General features: G+C 35.5%; 1 protein-coding gene across 2 annotated transcripts; it reads right to left on the minus strand.

The window, feature by feature from the left end:
• Positions 1-6,595: 6,595 nt before the first annotated feature.
• LOC131035893 (probable arabinosyltransferase ARAD1) lies at positions 6,596-17,603 on the minus strand. Of its 2 annotated transcripts, none has more exons than XM_057967654.2 (4): positions 16,776-17,603; positions 14,372-14,737; positions 7,065-7,416; positions 6,596-6,888 (listed from the first exon to the last, which is right to left on the minus strand). In XM_057967654.2, the coding sequence occupies exons 1-3, from the start codon at positions 17,559-17,561 to the stop codon at positions 7,222-7,224; spliced, it is 1,347 nt and encodes a 448-aa protein (XP_057823637.2). In that variant the 5' UTR covers positions 17,562-17,603; the 3' UTR covers positions 6,596-6,888; positions 7,065-7,221. The 2 variants fall into 2 exon arrangements, with proteins under 2 accessions (XP_057823637.2, XP_057823638.2); XM_057967655.2 differs by having other exon boundaries at positions 7,007-7,416.
• Between the last annotated feature and the right edge of the window lie 252 nt (positions 17,604-17,855).

Here is a 17,855-nt window from a genome sequence, read left to right on the forward strand (position 1 = left end):
TCCCCCACTGTTAAGGCATTGATTGAATGTTGCCTTCTGAATGTAAGCCCTACTTCTCAAAGGTTCTTTGTCAAACTCATTAGATTTTCCTTGAAGGTACAATCCATATGACGCAAGAAAATGTGTTGTGATGCAAAGAGTTGATGATTGATGTAGAGAAATTTTCTCCTCTTGATAAGTGCCCTAGGACTAGGTTGTCTCTTCTTCAACTTAGCCTTTTGACGAAGACTTCTCAAAATATGGGGAGTGGTCATACAAATGATCAAAGAGTTTTGATGTTGATGTTGATGGTTAATATGGATACTTCGTTTCGAATACTCAAGCTTACTAAGTCAAATAGAGGGTTTGTTCGATAGGCCCCTATGACAAAATCCGTCAAATGATATGGATAAAATCTCCAAATATGGAAACTTGAATACCTAGCTAGGTACCATTGTTGAGATATTTGGATGATAAACTCTTGATCACTTGGTTTTGATACTCTTTTATATTGGTTGGATGAAAATCTTGCCTAAATATAGTTGAAATGTTGATAACCACCTCCAAAGGTGCTTTGTTGGATTTAAAAAAATTCTTCGCCTATGAACTCTCTTTGTTTTTGAGCTGATTTTTGAGTTTGATTTTGGATGTTTTTGCAAGATATTTTAGCATTTATGACAAGAATACATAGCACACATGAAAACAATGGCCATCCTAATGCTAAACATTAAGTGTTTGTTCTTTTGAGGATGTGTTCAAATCCTCGATGTTTTCACTGCTTTGGATCACAATAAATACACATCAGATAGACTCTTTATTCAAGGGTCATTGACAATATCATAGCCCACTAGTCTTGATACTCTGTCAACTCAAACAACCTTGTCACTCCCTAGAGGACGACCATTTTTTTGCCTTTTTTCCAGAAATTAACCCAAAGTGAATTGCTTCACAATTGGGTAGTTATCTTGGGAGATATATGGTGAATAATCTTGGGAGCGGATTCTTCCCCACCCTTGCACTATGATATTGCCAATGTATGGCAAGTGACTCGGCTCAAAGTTTCTACTTCTGTGGTTCGTAATAAGGATTATGTTCGGCACGACAAATGATAAACTCAATTAAGAGACTTCTCAACCTTTAGAACAAAGGTTTTTCGCATCACAAGGATACTAAGGGAAGGCTATCAAATACACACTTCCGTTGGAGGGGATTTTCATCAGCCTCCACATTTGATTATAGTGGGTTGGTAAACTTAGCAATAAAGTCATTGTCCACTTAGGGCGTACCCTTCTCACTAGCCCCCTCAAGGCTTCGAGAAGGCAGACCCTCTAAAGGATTTATTGCATGAAAATAAAGAAAGCAAAAAAAGAGTGGGTTTGGATTTTTGGTCACCCAATTAAGGGGAGAGCATATACCTACCACTTTCGAGACACGGAATACAAGCGTTCTTTTTATCTTTCCAAAGAAATGATTTGCTAAATCCTAATTGGAGATGTTGCTCCAACCAAACATGGTGTTCTTTTTAATCCTTCATAGCAATGATTTTCTAAACTAGGAATGGAGAATCCTAGTCAACATAAAGTAAAGCACGTTGCTAGAAAGAATCACTTTCCAAGATTGGAAATTGTGGCTTGTTCCTTTTAACTTGCAAGAATAAGGTGGATTGTTCTTTTTATCCCTTTGCAAGAAAATTGAAATTTGTCTTGTTCTTTTCAAACCCAAATTTGAAGTGTTTTCCCTAACTTGCAAGAAAGCAAAAGTGTGATTTTGTTGTTCTTTTTACCTTGCAATGAGGTTCTTTTTAAGCCCAAAAAAAATGAGGTTCTTTTTAAGCCCAAAATGAAAGTATGAAGTTCTTTTCAAGCCAAAGGAAAATGAGTTCTTTTTAATCCAACTTGAAAAGCTAGAAAGAAATCAAAATTCCTAATTCTAACTCCTCCAACCTGCAAGAAATGATTAGTAACCTACAAGAAAAAGAAGTTAGTGAAAAATTAAAACCTTAGGTGGGCTTACAAAAGCCTAATTTCAAACTCGAGTTACAAAATTCATGCTCTGTCTCATATGCACGAAAACAGAGATCGTATGCGCTAAAAGACGGGCCAAATGCGCCAAAATACAAATCAAATGTGCTACAGAAACTATCCGATGCGCTAAATAAAGTTACATATTTGCTAAAATATGCCATATGCGCTACAGAATTGCTCACATGCGCTAAAACAGAGGTTAAATGTGTAAGAATAAATGTTATATGCGCCAAAAAAGGGATCAGATGAGCTAAATTGTGGTTAACATTCCTGGGTGTGAACCTGCGGAAAAAATGTTAGAAATTTAGAATTTTCAGGGGTCTAGCCCCACGGTGGGCGCCAATTGAAGTAAGCCTGGAATGTGGTGTCAGCCTACAAGAGGGGAAGACATCTCAAACATACACATGAAACATTGCATTAGAGTTAGAAATCACAAAACAAATTAGTGAACCAAAAACTCTCAAAATCATTCCATGCTCCTCTATCCCTAAAGATCCTCAAGATTTGAGGTGGCCCTCACTTGTGATGATTTTAGGATCAAAATGGATGCAACTAAGATCCTAGTGAATGGTAAGATGATGGATGAAAACTAAGGATGCAAGATGCAAAACTAGATGTGATCAAGATGATGAAGATGAGATGAAGCTAACAAAAATGGCCTAAAGCATGATGCAAATGTTAAGTGCTATAAGGCTAATGCTTGAAGACTTGGATGCTTGAAGATGACAAGATGAGCTCCTTAACCTGCAAAATGACTATAATTTGGATGCACAAGAGGGTTAGATGAATTGAAGAAGGAATGGGCTCTATTTATAGGCAAAATGGAGAAATGGATGGTTGAGATTGAGTAATCTCAACATGGGCTAAGATTGAAAGTTATCAATCCATGAGAGGGATTCAATCCAATCCCAAGTTGACAAATGTCACCTTGAGATGGCTTGAGAGGATACTAAGCAAGCATTAGATGTTAAGCAAGCAATACGGATAGCTTTTAGAGGTTAGGACATTGGATAATTTCATTACCCAAGGAGGCATGCTATTACCCAAGAGGCAAACTCTTGTGCAACATGGAGAAATGGTTAAAGGGACAACCATCATGGCCAAGGGTTATAGGCTTGTAAGAGCATTAAATGTTCTTGGGAAGGCTTGGGAAGGTTAACTTGCCCAAAGAGGAAAACCTCTTGTGGTTTTGTAAGAGCCTTACATGTTTGGAAGACTCAACAAGTTAACTTGTTGAAATAGATAAAGTCTTAAATAAAGTCTTAAATGCATTTTGAAGATTTTCTTCCAAATTTGGAGAAGTAACTCTCCCAAATTTAGGGAAAGGACATGATTAGGAGATCAGACATGATTAGGATGAGATTAAGAGGCTTCTAGAAGGATGATTATGTAAGCAAGTGGGAGATGAAGGAGAATGCAAGTGAGTGAGGGAAAATAGGATTTTTAGTGAAATTAAAATGATTTAATTTAACCAAAAGGGATGCAACTTGCATTTGTAGGATTTTGCAAGTGGGGGAGACTATTCGCAAATAAATAATGATTTATTTATTTGCAAAAGGGATTTCCAATTAAATGTGAATTTAATTAAAATGGATTTTAATCAAATAAATAAGATTTATTCAATCAAATGGCTAAGGGTACTTCATCAAACTTTAGTTTAATTAATAGGTTAGGCTAGAAGAAGGAAATTTAATCAGATATTTAATTTGACTAAAAGGTCAATTAAAAGAATAAGGATATTAATTAAATCTTAATTTAATTAATTGAAAGAATTAGAGATAATTAAATTAATAAAATTCATTTAATTCATTGTGCAACTTTTAGGTGTCTAAAGTTATAATTTGTAAATCACCAAACCTCTTTCTTCCATTGATTACTGAGTCAATATGTTCTCCCCCTCCCTTCTTCCATTTGTAAACTAAGATGTTCAAATAGATGAAGGAGCCAATTTTTAAAATTAGAATAAGAATGTCAAATCTCATTACCATTATATCCTAATACTCAGTTAGTAATAAAAATATTTATATTTATTACAATAGTACACAAAAAAAAATACATATTACTAAGACAATGACTAAGTCCACCTTAATAAAAACATATTAAAAAATTATAGAATAGGCCATAATCATATTAGTTTATCCATTAAAAGGATGATAACTAATAGTTTTTCAATTTCTAGTGGATTGTTTTTACGATTGAAAATGTATGTGTTATCTCATTGCTTGGTTATATACATGCAATATTGTACTATACTTTCGTCTTTCTATGAATATCCTCCTCGTTTTCCATGTAGCAAGGGAAAGTGTGTGCAAAGTGAACAGGCACCAATCCTGTATGCTACATTTAGGCCAAATTAAGTTTAGCATTTAGTAATTACACGTGACTAACTATATATTGCTTTAACTTTGGAAATTTTAAACCCCAATCTATTCATGATTTACCCATGCCATATGATGCCTTAAGCATAGGTTAAGGATCAGCCCTGAATATATTTTGCCACCGCTGCTAGCGCACGATCCTGATCAGTGTAGTATGGTGTGAATTTCCAATCTACTGCTAGCAAGGTGCATGATGTTATATGCACATGCTTAACATGGGATATAATTATGTTTTGAACTATCTAATGTTTTATTAGAATTTAATTACCTAGTTTTGTAGTCAATAAAATTGTTTTTAAAATTTTACACTTTATCCTTATAAAGTTAATAAAATTTATTTAAAAATTGCAGTGTTGAATCTTAATAAAATATTATATAATTTGATACACTGCAAAAAAGGCCTACCTTCTTATCAGGATTTAAAATATAAAATTAAATTTTAAAATTCTAATACATGAATCAATGGTCAAATGCACCCTACTGACTAACCAATTGGGTAGCCATGATTATGTTACCCTCCATAATTAACAGTCACTAGATTCTTGACATGCTCCTTTATGTTGAGAAGACTCCAACTTCAAAGCATAGGTGAAATAAGATGGTCAGTATGAATTTTGATAAATTTTAGATCAGCGACACACGAACTCAACATCAAGTCATTTTCGATCAACCTCAATAAGCATCGAATCTCTTAACAATATACCACTCGAATATGTATGCAACATGTCTAATTGAAGATGTCCATGTTTGTTTAAACAATTTACCTGAGCATTCCACTAGCAGCTTCCATCATTTATTCAGCAAGTTTGTCAGTAACTTTGACATAGCAAGACCCAACAAAAATTGTCTCAGTTGTGTCATACAATCTAAAACATGGGGAAATGTGGAACTAGTTTAAAATTCATCAGAATTTTAAGATTGCCATGGGTTAAGTGTTCTATACAAATTTTGTAGAATAGCATGTCACAAAAACCTCTTTAAGGGCATAAACAGTGCAACTTTGCAAGGGTATGTCCCTACCTGAAATTTGATGCTTCCTTTACCATCTTGATGTGTATTCTTATCTTCACTAGGATTGATATGGATTCAATTCTTACAAAGTTTGTTAAGAATTGTCCATGTTCAAATACCAATCTATCGGTTCCACAAAAGACAATGAGATCGACTCTAAATTGAGAAAGTTTCTAGTTACGCAGCATGCAACTTTCAAGATGTAATTGCACTATTTGAACAGAAAAACATACTCCTAAAAACAAACTGGAGTATGCCTGGTAGGTACATGCATCAAGAGGTGTATGCATGGAACAGTAAAAGGAATGAACAACTAAATTGAAACTGTATGTTGTTTTGAAAAGTGAAATTTTAATGCAATCTGGAGACCATATTTATCATGGGCCTGGGAAAAAACATTACCTGATGCTTCTGTAGGTAAACATATACATGGTTGTCTGGTCATCAAAACTTCCATGTGGTGTGATCTGCGTTTCCAATAATAATGTTTGGAGCATGAATTACCAAAGTCTTTCTAATATGATAGCAGCACCGGAAATTGCCACTATTTCCCATACACGCGAATAGGAACTACACAGAAGATTCATAATCAGTTCGTATACCATACAAGCTAAAGCAAAACATCTACAAACAGTACATGACACAACATGATAAAATTGTCATAAGAATAGGCATACGATTTGATAAAAGTATAAGACAGAAGTAAGACAACAATTTTCCTGTGGGGACACCCTGGGTACTCCGCTAAATTGTGTCATAAATTCCTGATGAAGCAGGAGGCCAGGCCATGCCATGCAAACAGAGATGTGAACGAGAATGCGCTATGTTCACCATCACATATTACATGCATGACAGAAAATGTAAAACCTACTGCAAAACTACCAAGCAATTTGTGTACATCCTCCAACGATTGAAAATTGTATTTCAAATAAATCAACAAAACAAAATTGTAAAGAACTTAAGAGCCTTGCAAACTAGGCTTCAATTATAGGTATTGAAAAATACTCATAAATATTAAATATTAAGCGTATTGTAAAATACTCATAAATATTAAATATTAAGCCCTGCAAATGAATTTAATAACGAACAGGCCATTGGTCTTTTTCTCGGCATTTACTGATAGATTCCTACTTCTCATGAATACTGAATAATTGGAACACATTCACTCTATCACTGCCATATGCTGAACTAAAACAATCAGGCTGTCTGAGAATTTCAGCTCAAAAAATTAATAAATGAAAAAAGTAACAAATCAGTAAAAATTTGTTGTAGTCTGAATAATAAGAAGGCCCATGGCAGAGCAGTTGTCTTTGGTTGATCAATAAGTAGTTGTTCATGCTAGACAGTTAATTAAAGTACAACAGATGATTCCCTTCATCCAGTTTTGCACTCTTCCTTCTGGTGTTGACCAAAACTGAAATTTATCAGTTTATCATTGCACCAGACTATAAGACTGATCAACCATCCATGAGCTCAGAATAGAATATCACCTCATCCTGCATCATCATATATTAATCACCATTCAGAAACCATGTAAAACACTTAACAAACTAATAATAAGCTTTCTTCGTAAGAAGGGAGGAAAAAAACAACACCAGCATTAACTTATATTACCTTACAAAACTATTGCATCAGTTGACATAAGATCCATAAACAGAAGAAGAGATCTTACAGAGTTAGCTAGGGGTATAGCCATCAGATTTTCCTGTGAGTAGCATCACAAAATTGAACCTTATTTCTTTACAATTGATCAACTGTCATATCCCACGCGTTATGGAGATAATAAGCTCGCGAGAGATGTACGCTTGAAGAATTATGTTGGTGTTGTCTCATTGCAATCCAGTTTGTGAGGAATAATTTCTATTTAAACAGAGGCACGAGCAATCTAATTTAGCCTCCTCTTTTTTGACAATGCGTTTCTCCCGATGAATCATTAATTTTATAGAATGAACCTTTGAAGCCACCTGGCGCCAAATTTCATTGACTGCTCCATCAGGCTCCAAATAATCAAAATATTTTTTCACCTGCCCAGCAGAATAAAAGTCATCAAGTTCTAAGCTTAAATAATTGAAAAGCCATACAAGATTTGACTCAAAACAATCCATCTAATACATGCATGATGAAGGATACTAGCATTACCTCTGTTAAAATTGTACTGAAGTGGACAAAAAGCCAGATGATCCAGAGGCCATAAAAAATACAATAAAGTATTCTTAAAATTCAATGCAACTTGGGCAATTGAAAGTTCCCTGAAGCTATAGATCTACAAGAAATGAAATTTAGATCCGATAAACAATCGAAACCAAACTGTAGGACTGTGATGTTTTTGTGAGTTTTGCTTGTATTGCAGTTCACTGTTTAGCAAAAATTGAGCTTTCTCCTAGTTGCTTTCTCAAATTAGGCATTTTTTCCAAGATGACTGCCTTTTATATTTTCACTGTTTCCAAACTTTATGGTGCATAAAGTCATCAAGGGAAAAGGTGGCATCAAAGCAAAGTCACTCTTATTTCAGATTTTCAGACTTATTGTGACATACCACGTCCTATGCTTAGAAGTTTATAACACCCATATATGTTCAAAAAAGTATGGCATAACATTGTTTTGGCTTCAAAATTACTACCAGGTAATAGGTCTAAAAGTGCAGGCTCTTTTAGAAAGCCAAAAGCATTATATGGAATTAGTTAATGTGAATAAAAATGAATATTTTGTAGGATTTTAATTTTGACCCAGAAAAACAATATGGGGATCAAGGATACATCTTGATATAACAATGATAATTATAGATAGGCTAATATTGCCTAGACAAGAGTATACAATTATGATGCAACTTGCGACTAAAAAGGCATTGACAGCGCAGATACTCCAACAGTCGCATGATTTTGATTCTAAATTGTTGCATAAAATTTGGACCAAGTAAAACAACAAGAACATGTACACTTTAATAGTCTCAAATTCCTAATCAAATGGGATGAGATCTTAAAGCAGAGCCCCAGGTTCAAATCCCCTATGGGACATGATAAGTGTTCAAATTGGGTTAAATAGTACACTAAATCCAACTCTCTAGATGTGACATGCCACTATGGATGAGTCCAGATAGAAGTCTCAGGTGAATTTGACAGATGAGATACCCCTTGTTCATGGCATCTAAATAGAAAGATCCCCTTGCAAGGGGACTTCACCAAAACAAAAAATTATAAATAATCGCAAGTTTGACCCCATTGACAAAGTTGGTACAAAGATAAATAGGATTGTTCAGTAAGATTCCCTTCCAAATGATACAAATTGTGCCTTTAAGGAAACTGAGGCCTGGCAGAGTACATTGGGAACACTCGAGATCGTTACTTTCTTCAGTATGCCTTCATCTATGGATACATTTTAAGGATGTAATAGAATGTGAAATTGCCAAAGAGCAGGGTATCAAAAAGCCTCTGTCAAGACCTACTACCAGATGTTCCACCTTGTTCAATATAGGGCCTTCTAACAGTGTTGATAATTTATAGTTGCAGGCTATCATTAAGGAGATTAGAATCTCTTGTTCTTACACTTTTGTGTAAGCTACTGAGTTTAACTTTTAGATCAAAAGACTGAGACTAGTTAAAATAGGGTCTGCGCAACCCATGATACATTGATTACAAACGAGACAAGTATAGATTATGTAGGGAGGGGTGACCATACAAAATCTATAATACCTCCAATTCAAACTTTGGATATATAAATCATAGAAAACAGAAAGAATATCTTAGAAGCCACTCCCTTCTCTTCATGTTGGACTGTTGTGACCATTGCAATGGGGTTTATGACCTTGATCATTAAAGTTTATCACCACATTTCTCAAAAATTTGAATGGATGAATGCATAATATAGGTGATATCATTACTCTGTCAGCCTGGAGTAGAAAAGAAAATTCATCTTGCTTACAGATTTCATATGCTCTTCACACTGCCTTTATCTATTTCCTCCTTTACTCATGTTTCAATCTGAGTTTCAGATTTCTATGGTAAGCAAGGGGGTCTCATATTGGCGCTTCAATTCTAATCTGAAGTAGGCCTCGGATTAAAATTGAAGCCTCCAGTTTCTCTGCTATTGAGCTCACAGTTTGGTGTATAGGTAGAAGCAGAAAGACCATGTGATCATGAGAGAGGGAATTAGTGCAATGAAATGTGGTAGAAAAATCAAACTGAGAATGGAATATAGAATATTGTACTGGACCTATGTTACCGGGTTCTCCAGATCTGGAAGCACCTTATCCACAGAAAACCCTGGCTGGCTGGGACACTCCCAAGGAGCTCCCAGGCACTTCCAATTGCTCCACAGGCGTGCAAAGAAACATACACATAGAAACACTTTAAACCATGATATTTTGAAATCTAAAACATTGAAGTTGATGACAGAAGAACTGGCTTCTGTGCAAGATTTATGCTACTGTGATTGTGACAACTTGGGCTTCTATATTAAAGTTGATGAGATGGTGCAAAGGTATTTAGACTGTCAAGATTATCTTGTCAGTGTTGATTTTCGTGTTCATGGTATTAATGATGATTTGCTCTTTCTGCAAGAATTAACTTACACAACCCATTCTCTTCTTGTGTAACAGTTCTTGTAATCTTAATGTTGGGATCAGGGGTTGTAAAGGCGATTTGAGATGTTAATCTAGTTTAGTACTGTCTACGAGTGATTGTTCTGTTTTAGCTGAAATGAAATCTCTGTGAGGTAGTTAGTTGTAAATTGATCTTGTGACTGTATTTGGTTTAAGAGTTGTTGGAAAGGGTTTGTACTTTGTTCAATGTTTTCCTTCAGAGTTGAGCGTTTCTCTCTGGCTAGGATTTGTTTGGTGAAAACCCTGTAACCTCATCTTAGAGTTATACAAGGAATTTGATCACAAATGAGATTTGAATGACCCTTTTTACTCTCAACTAGTCTTTGATCATGCCCTAACTGATAAGGAAGAAGTGAAACAGTGACGCAAATTACTATTTCCACCTTGGGTTTCATCTGCATTTACAATGACTACTAGATATTTCAATTATCAACTGCATCCAATCCTCCACTCAGTACCAGGGTCTTTGATACAGATAGATAGGCAAACATGCAACAGTCCAAACCCTCACGAGTATTCCACTAGACCTCAAGCTCTTATGAAATTTTCAAAAGTGGTGGTGTAATATGGGCCCAACCATAGGACTACCATGGTTCAAGTAAATAGTTGCAACAAAGCTCTAATGATCACAAAATTACATATATATATATATGGAAATGGAAATGAATCCTTTTATTGTCCATGATACTGGGTGGTCAGTTTATGGGTCTACAAATGGCTTATTATAATAATATGGGATACCCCATACTCCTTACAGGAGGCACCCAACTATGCTACAAACAAAGCATACATAGCTCACCCTCTACAAGATTTGAACTTGTGACATCTTTTTCAAGAGTGTGCGTACATATATATATGGAAATGGAAATGGATCCTTTTATAGTCCATGATACCCAGTGGCATGTTTATGGGTCTACACATGGCTCATAATAATATGGGATACCCCGTACTCCTTGCAGGAGGCACCCAACTATGCTACAAACGAGGCGTACATACCTTACCCCTACAGGATTTGAACTTGTGACCTCTTTTTCAAGAGAGAGTGTGTGTCTGTGTGTACTTATATGGAAATGGAAATCAAAACGGATCTTTTTATAGTCCATAATACCGGGTGGTCTATTTATGGGTCTATAGATGGCTTATAGTAATATAGGATACCCTGTACTCCTTGCAGGAGGCACCCAATTGTGCTACAAACAAGGCGTACATACCTTACCTCCTACAGGATTTTAACTTGTAATGTCCCCTCTTGGAATCTCCCTAATTTAAGCCCTAGAATAACAATTCTGGCTTAAGTCTAAGAAGGTAATTTATTTTTAACTTTATGCAAATTACCAATGTCATACATGATTCAAAGTAATCCTAGTTTAGGTCCTACAATAATATTAATAATCATTTAGAAAGTAAAAAGTCACAATAACATCTAAACTTATAAGTATTAACATTAAACCCCAATTTCTATGATTCCATGTAACAATGTAATGTCCTCAACAAATGGATACCTAATTTATCCCCTAAATAGACTAGAATGCAATTTAGAGATACCTGGTATTCTAAATAAATCCCTGCAGACAAGTTAGGAGACATAAAATTATAAAATACATGATTATAACAAATCCTAAGAACTTATTTGAATAAAGCATGAATTCATTTTAAAAGAACTTAGTCATAGAATAGGAACAGGATAGGATGACCGAGTGTGGTGCCCAAGAAACCCTCTATCCTAGGCCCATGCCATCAATGAGGTGGCCTACCTAGTGAGGCGTCCTATCACCGTTTTCCTTCATTATTCCTTTTTCTTTCTTTATTCTGTCTGATCTTCTTCTCAGATATTTTTCCTTTTTGAGATCTTGCAATCTGCTTATGGTAATCACTAACTGCTGTGAATATGAGATGTTCTGCTGCCGTTTGATCTGCTATGGGATAGGAATTGTATTCATGCCTTTCCTTTATATCTCTCAATGTGAGGGAGGGGTCACAACTCTTCATCATGTATGCCCTTTGGCAAGAGACACACCCTTTCACCATTAGCACCCTTTGAAAGAGTGCAACCCTTCATTATTCCTGCCCTTTGAAAGGGACACAACCTTTCACAATCAGGTCTGCCCCTCCTATTTAAATCAGATCTGCACTTCAGATTTCCAAATGTAGACACCTAAAAATGGTCGACGCTTGCAGAGTCATACTTTAACATTTGTGCATTGCCTCATTTTAGGTTTTTGTGTCGTATTAACATTTCTCCTATGATTCGCACTTGATTTTTATCATTTGCGAACATCGAGTCATTCTTCTACATTCTTCATTTATCTCGCTTTCGAATTTGGTCTTGTCGACAACAATCTCCAGTCATGATTTTAATCGATCTTATCTTATTGCATCAATGTGCGTGCTTATTTGTCATCATTTTGGACATCGTCAATCCTAATTAGGGTTTCGTCCTCCTCTCAATCTTGCGATCGATTTGTCATCGATCGTTGTCCCCTTGTCAATCCTGTCCTCTGGCGATCGATTTATCATCAATCCTTATCATTTTCAATCTTGTCGATTAACGATTGATTTGTCATCGGTCGTTGTCATGTTCGATTTTGTCATTTTGCGATCGATTTGTCATCAATCGTGGTCATTTTCAATATTGTCGTTTTGCAATCTATTTTGTCATCGATTCTTGTCCTCTTGATTCGATCTTGTCATTTTGCGATCGATTTGTCATCGATCGTTGTCTATTTCAATTATGTCAATTTGGATCAATTAGTCATTGTTCCTCGTCAATTGGCGCATTTATCAATCAAATCATTTATCACATTGGTCATTTATCAATCCAAAATCAAATCGAATCGATATCAATTATCCTTTGTCAAGACCTAATCTTCATTCTTGCATTGCTAATTCGTCTTCTAGGGTTTCGTGATTTCATCATTTAGCCTTGTGTGTCATTTTCTTCCTTTAGGATTAATAAATTGTTTATTTATCCTAAGTCTTCTCATTACAATTAAATGTTCATTTAATTGGCTAATTATTCCTCTTTGTGAATTAATTAATAAATGACAAATTATTAATTAATTTACCTAATTTCTAATTTCTATCAATTTCTTAATTCCTAAATTCTTAATTCTCTAATTTCCTAATTTTCTAATCCCTAATTTCAATTTCCTTCTATTTCTCTCCTAAATTCATGGAAATGACATGTCAATTTGTCATAAATTTGTCATAATTGACAATCAATCAATTTTGACATAGAAGTTGTCATAATTTGTCATAAATCATCAATCAACAAATTTTGCATAGAAAGTGCATAATTTGTCATAATTTGTCATAATTGACATAACTGATTTGCAATTTCCATTTGAATTGAATCATGCTAATCTTGTCATCTCTCCAATTCTTCTATAAATTCGATGATCTTCATCAATCAAAGCTAATTGGTAATCAGACTATCGAATTTCTAGTCAATCACATTTCTAGTACTCTTGATCAATAATCTTGTCTACTTGCTTTCAATTATGTGTGTGCACTTGTAGGTGAGATCCACAACCAAACCATTTGAAGAGGAAAGAAGAACAATGGAGCCGCATGAAGGAGCATTCAAATCATATCTTTGGTTTGCTTAATTTCTAGTTTTGAATGTTTTTATTTCATGTCTCTATTGAGTGTTGTTTAGGATAGATCAGTGCAATTGAGCTTTTGTGATTGAGCTAATGATTAGTATGTTTATATTGTTTGTGATGATTTCCTATTTCCTAACGTACACCAAATTATCCCCCCTCAAATGAGTTTCTCTTCTCCCTTTTATATCTCATGTTTGAGGGAGTCGCAACTTTTCCTTCCATGTCTTTTGACCCTTCATTAACTTAATTAAATTTTAATAATATTTAGTTTTTTTTTATAATTTTTTTTTATTTTTAATTTTATTATTATTATTATTATTTACTATTAAATTCTATTCCAGAGTAGGGCATTGCAGAACTTGTGACCTCTTTTTCAAGAGTGTATGTGTGTGTACCCAAGAGGAAAACATTACAAACTTACAAGCAACTTAGTACTGCACCTTCTATAAAAAATTTACAGGCAGATGTCCATAATCTATGAGAGTTGGTTAAGGATCAAGAGTAGCATTTCTGCAACAGATGTTTAGAACACATATCATGGGACGAGATGGGGATCTACCGAAAACAACTGTCAAAATTTGGAGACACCTAGGAAAGAACCCAATCCTCACATCTCACCTTGTGTATGATTTGGATTTTATCTCATTTCAAAACAACTGATAAGAGCTTTATTTCAATATTTCAAAAACATATAATAGAGCTATTCTAACCAACTCTAGTTTAAAATTAAGATTGAATTCAGAAGGTAAATAAAATAAAATGAAAAATTATAGTCACCTTTTTCAGTTCTCTTTGATATTGAAGAATCTGCTCTAAGGTCACACTCCTCAACATTGATGCCAAGTATCCTGGTTGCACCGCATCAGAAGATGCTACAAAGATTGCAATTTTTGAATAGTCTATCACATCTTCGAAAGGCAATTCAATATCATCACTGACAATGACTGGTACACACAAGCTCACTATAGCATCAAATAAACGGCATGCAGAAGGTGTGTCTCCTGCGGGATGCAAACAGAATTTTGATGTGTGCATTCCTTGAGTCGCTAGACGCCGGCTTTCTCTTGATTGTGTCCCATGCTTTATTATCATATCATCCTCACCCTCCAGTGTCTGAAATAGTATATTCCGCACCTTTCCACCCTGAAAATAATGGCAATTGATGTATAAAATATCTAGAAGGGAAATGCCTGAGACATTTTGAAAAGCACAAAGATAATTTATTATAAGCATGAAGTAACTGAATCAGACTACCAACAATCTGCATAGCTCAACGGCACCCTTATGACCTTTTTCCTAATTGAGATGGGTAGCATATGCAACAGGCCATGTTCTTTGACAGACGCATAGCCATGGTTTGGTAACATATGCACAGGTCATGTTCTTTGACAGATGCATAGCCATGGTTTGTCTTACTAAAACAAGGTTTTATTGTCTTTAGTGCATAAATATTATAAAAGCTTCAGATATCAATGAGGTTTATGTAAATGGATTTACAATGCAATACAAACTACAGAAAACTTGGAGATATCACACAATCTTTAAAATGAGAGAGCGGAGAGCTTAAGCTGTTTTAAAATGACAAGATGGAGATCATGCAGCTACAGTTTCATGATAACCAAACAAAGAAGTACACAAAGGTGAATTTATGCCTAATACACAGAAGTATAGCAATGCCAATTACCAAGTGTCTCTAAATAAAATGTCAATGTATCTATATTATTAAGCAGTTAATATTTTGGGTTCTCATTCCTATTTTTATTGTAATCACAACCGCATAGACTTGAATTCAATTTTTATTGACTCCAGATGGTCAAATTCTTAACAAAAATTAAATTTTGGTTTTTCACTTTAAAGGGTCAGATTGTTTATGGGAATTGAATTCAATATTGTGGCCCATATTCAATTTAACAGCACAAATCTGGTGACATGTGATTTCCCCATGCCAATTTTGAAGAAATAGATTGGTGCAAGCTGTGTGGTGGGTAGAGCTGATTCAAGGCTTCAAATTCCATGGGTTGGAAATAGCTGTTGATCTGACTATTCTATTTGTCGAATTGGTACCAGTGTTGGGCAACAGCATCTAGGGCTTACAACTGCTGGCTGACAACTCCACCTGCTACTGGGATGGCATGTTGGGCAGTTTCTAAGGTGCCTTAGGGTGTTTTGTTTGGGTTGTACAGGCTTTGCCTATTGCTGGTTGTATGCTGAGTTAATAAGTATGTAGTATCTGTCTGTATGGTTCTGTGGGTAGTATAGTAGCTCTGTTTTATGCTTCAGTCCCGTCATTCCCTGCTGAAGGGTAGTTCATGCAGTTCTTTTGTTATACAATGATACAGTGTCGGTAGTTTATAGGACGGAGTCCATTGAACAACCCCATATATTATCTTAAAAAGCCATCATAGATCTAGAAAATTGCTCTTTTCTTGCTAGCCATCTCCATATTTCTCTATGGTGAATGTGCGCAGCATCGCTTATCTTAAAAGGAATTGTTTGTTGCATGCATAGTGATTGAGAAGTTAGTACTTAGTACTGCTTATTTTGCACCCTAATGTTACTACTGATTCATGCAGATTAACTAATAAAGTTAATCTCGTCCATATTCAATTTCACCTCACTATGAAAACCTATTTATATTGTTTCTAAACATATAGAAGAACGAATTTCCTTGCATAGAATCAGCTAAGTACCTTTCGAGATGAAAATATCTACCATAGTCCATTAGTTTTTTAGCAAGAAAGGAAAGATTTAAAAATTTGCTCAAGTTTTGAACCAAAATTTTAACTCATTTCGTAATTTCTTTAGTGAAGTCAGCAAAGGAGGTTTTGCGATGAAAATTCTACTGTAGGTAATAAATTCTCTAGCAAGAAATAAATAAATAAAAAATAATAAATTTGCTCCAGTTTTGAACCAAAATTTTAACTCATTTCATAATTTCTTCCGTGGAATTAGCAAAGGAGCTTTGGAGATGAAAAATCTACCATACTTCATTGTTTCCTTAGCAAGAAAGAAACCAATAATAAATTTGCTCCAGCTTTGAACCAAAATTTTAACTCATTCCATAATTACTTCCGAGGAATCATCAAAGGAGTTTTTGAGATCACAAATCAACTATACTTCATTAATTCCCTAGCTATTTAAAGAAAATAATAATAATTTTAATAAAACAAAACCCTCTTACCTCCTTTCTAAACCTGTTCCCCATGAAAAACAACAAAGAATGCCTTTTCTGAAGCCCAATATCTCCATTATAAACATTAATACGGTGAGAATACGGTATCACCACATCCTTGACGAGAGAAGCCTGTTCCGCCTTCAATCTACCGAAATCCGAAACAAGAAGCACGGCGTTCTCCAGCCTGTGAATGACCTTAGAAAGCGCATTGGGGTCTTGGCACACGATCACATGGTCCCGCCCTCGGTGCCTCCGCCAGAAGTGCTGCTTCTCCAGCCAAGCAACCAGCTGCTCCTGCATTTCATCGTCACTGTATGAATTATCCCCTGCTTCTTGTCTGACGGGATTCACTACCAGGCTTAAGGACGAAAAGAAGGGCACGTAGAAAAGGTCGGCCTCAAAGGGATCCAAAGTGACGGATACGTAATTTGATCTTCTGTCATCTGAGGGGCGGAGGAGGTCGCGGAAGAGGAACCACTCGGCGCTGTGCTGATTGCCGGGGTAGTGGAGGTCCGAATGGTTTTTTATGGGGACTCCGCGGGCCGCAAGGTACTGTTCTATGACGCCATATGTGAAGTTGTACGGTAGATCGTACATGAAAATTTTGACCGGCAGAGAAGAGTGCATGTGTCTAAGCGAATGAAGTTGTTGAGGAGGCAGCGAGGTGGAAAGGAGATAGTTGTACACCACCAAAAAGCTCACACAGGCCGCCACTAGAACGGAGCTCAGAATGGATCTGCGCTTGCCCATTCTCTTCCAAGGTTCGTTCCTTCGCATGGCTCGATCTTTCATAAATAGCAGATTTGCGTGGCTCTTTCGTAGAGGTGTTACTACGATTTTGCGCACAATATATTTTTTTAAATAGAAAAATGTCAAAATTAAATTGAAATTAATGGATACTTTTTATCTATTGATGAAGTTGAAAGGTTTTAAATGAATTTATAAGGTTGGGTCTCATGGAAGGACTTCCTAAAAATAGAATTACACCCGAAGCCGCAGTCTCATGAATTTTTTATTTTAATTCAGCTTAAAAATTGAAGTTCTTAAATTTAAAAATTCATGTAGTTGCATGAACTTTGTAATGCA

This window comes from Cryptomeria japonica, chromosome 8, assembly GCF_030272615.1.
Source record: "Cryptomeria japonica chromosome 8, Sugi_1.0, whole genome shotgun sequence".
NCBI lineage: Eukaryota > Viridiplantae > Streptophyta > Pinopsida > Cupressales > Cupressaceae > Cryptomeria > Cryptomeria japonica.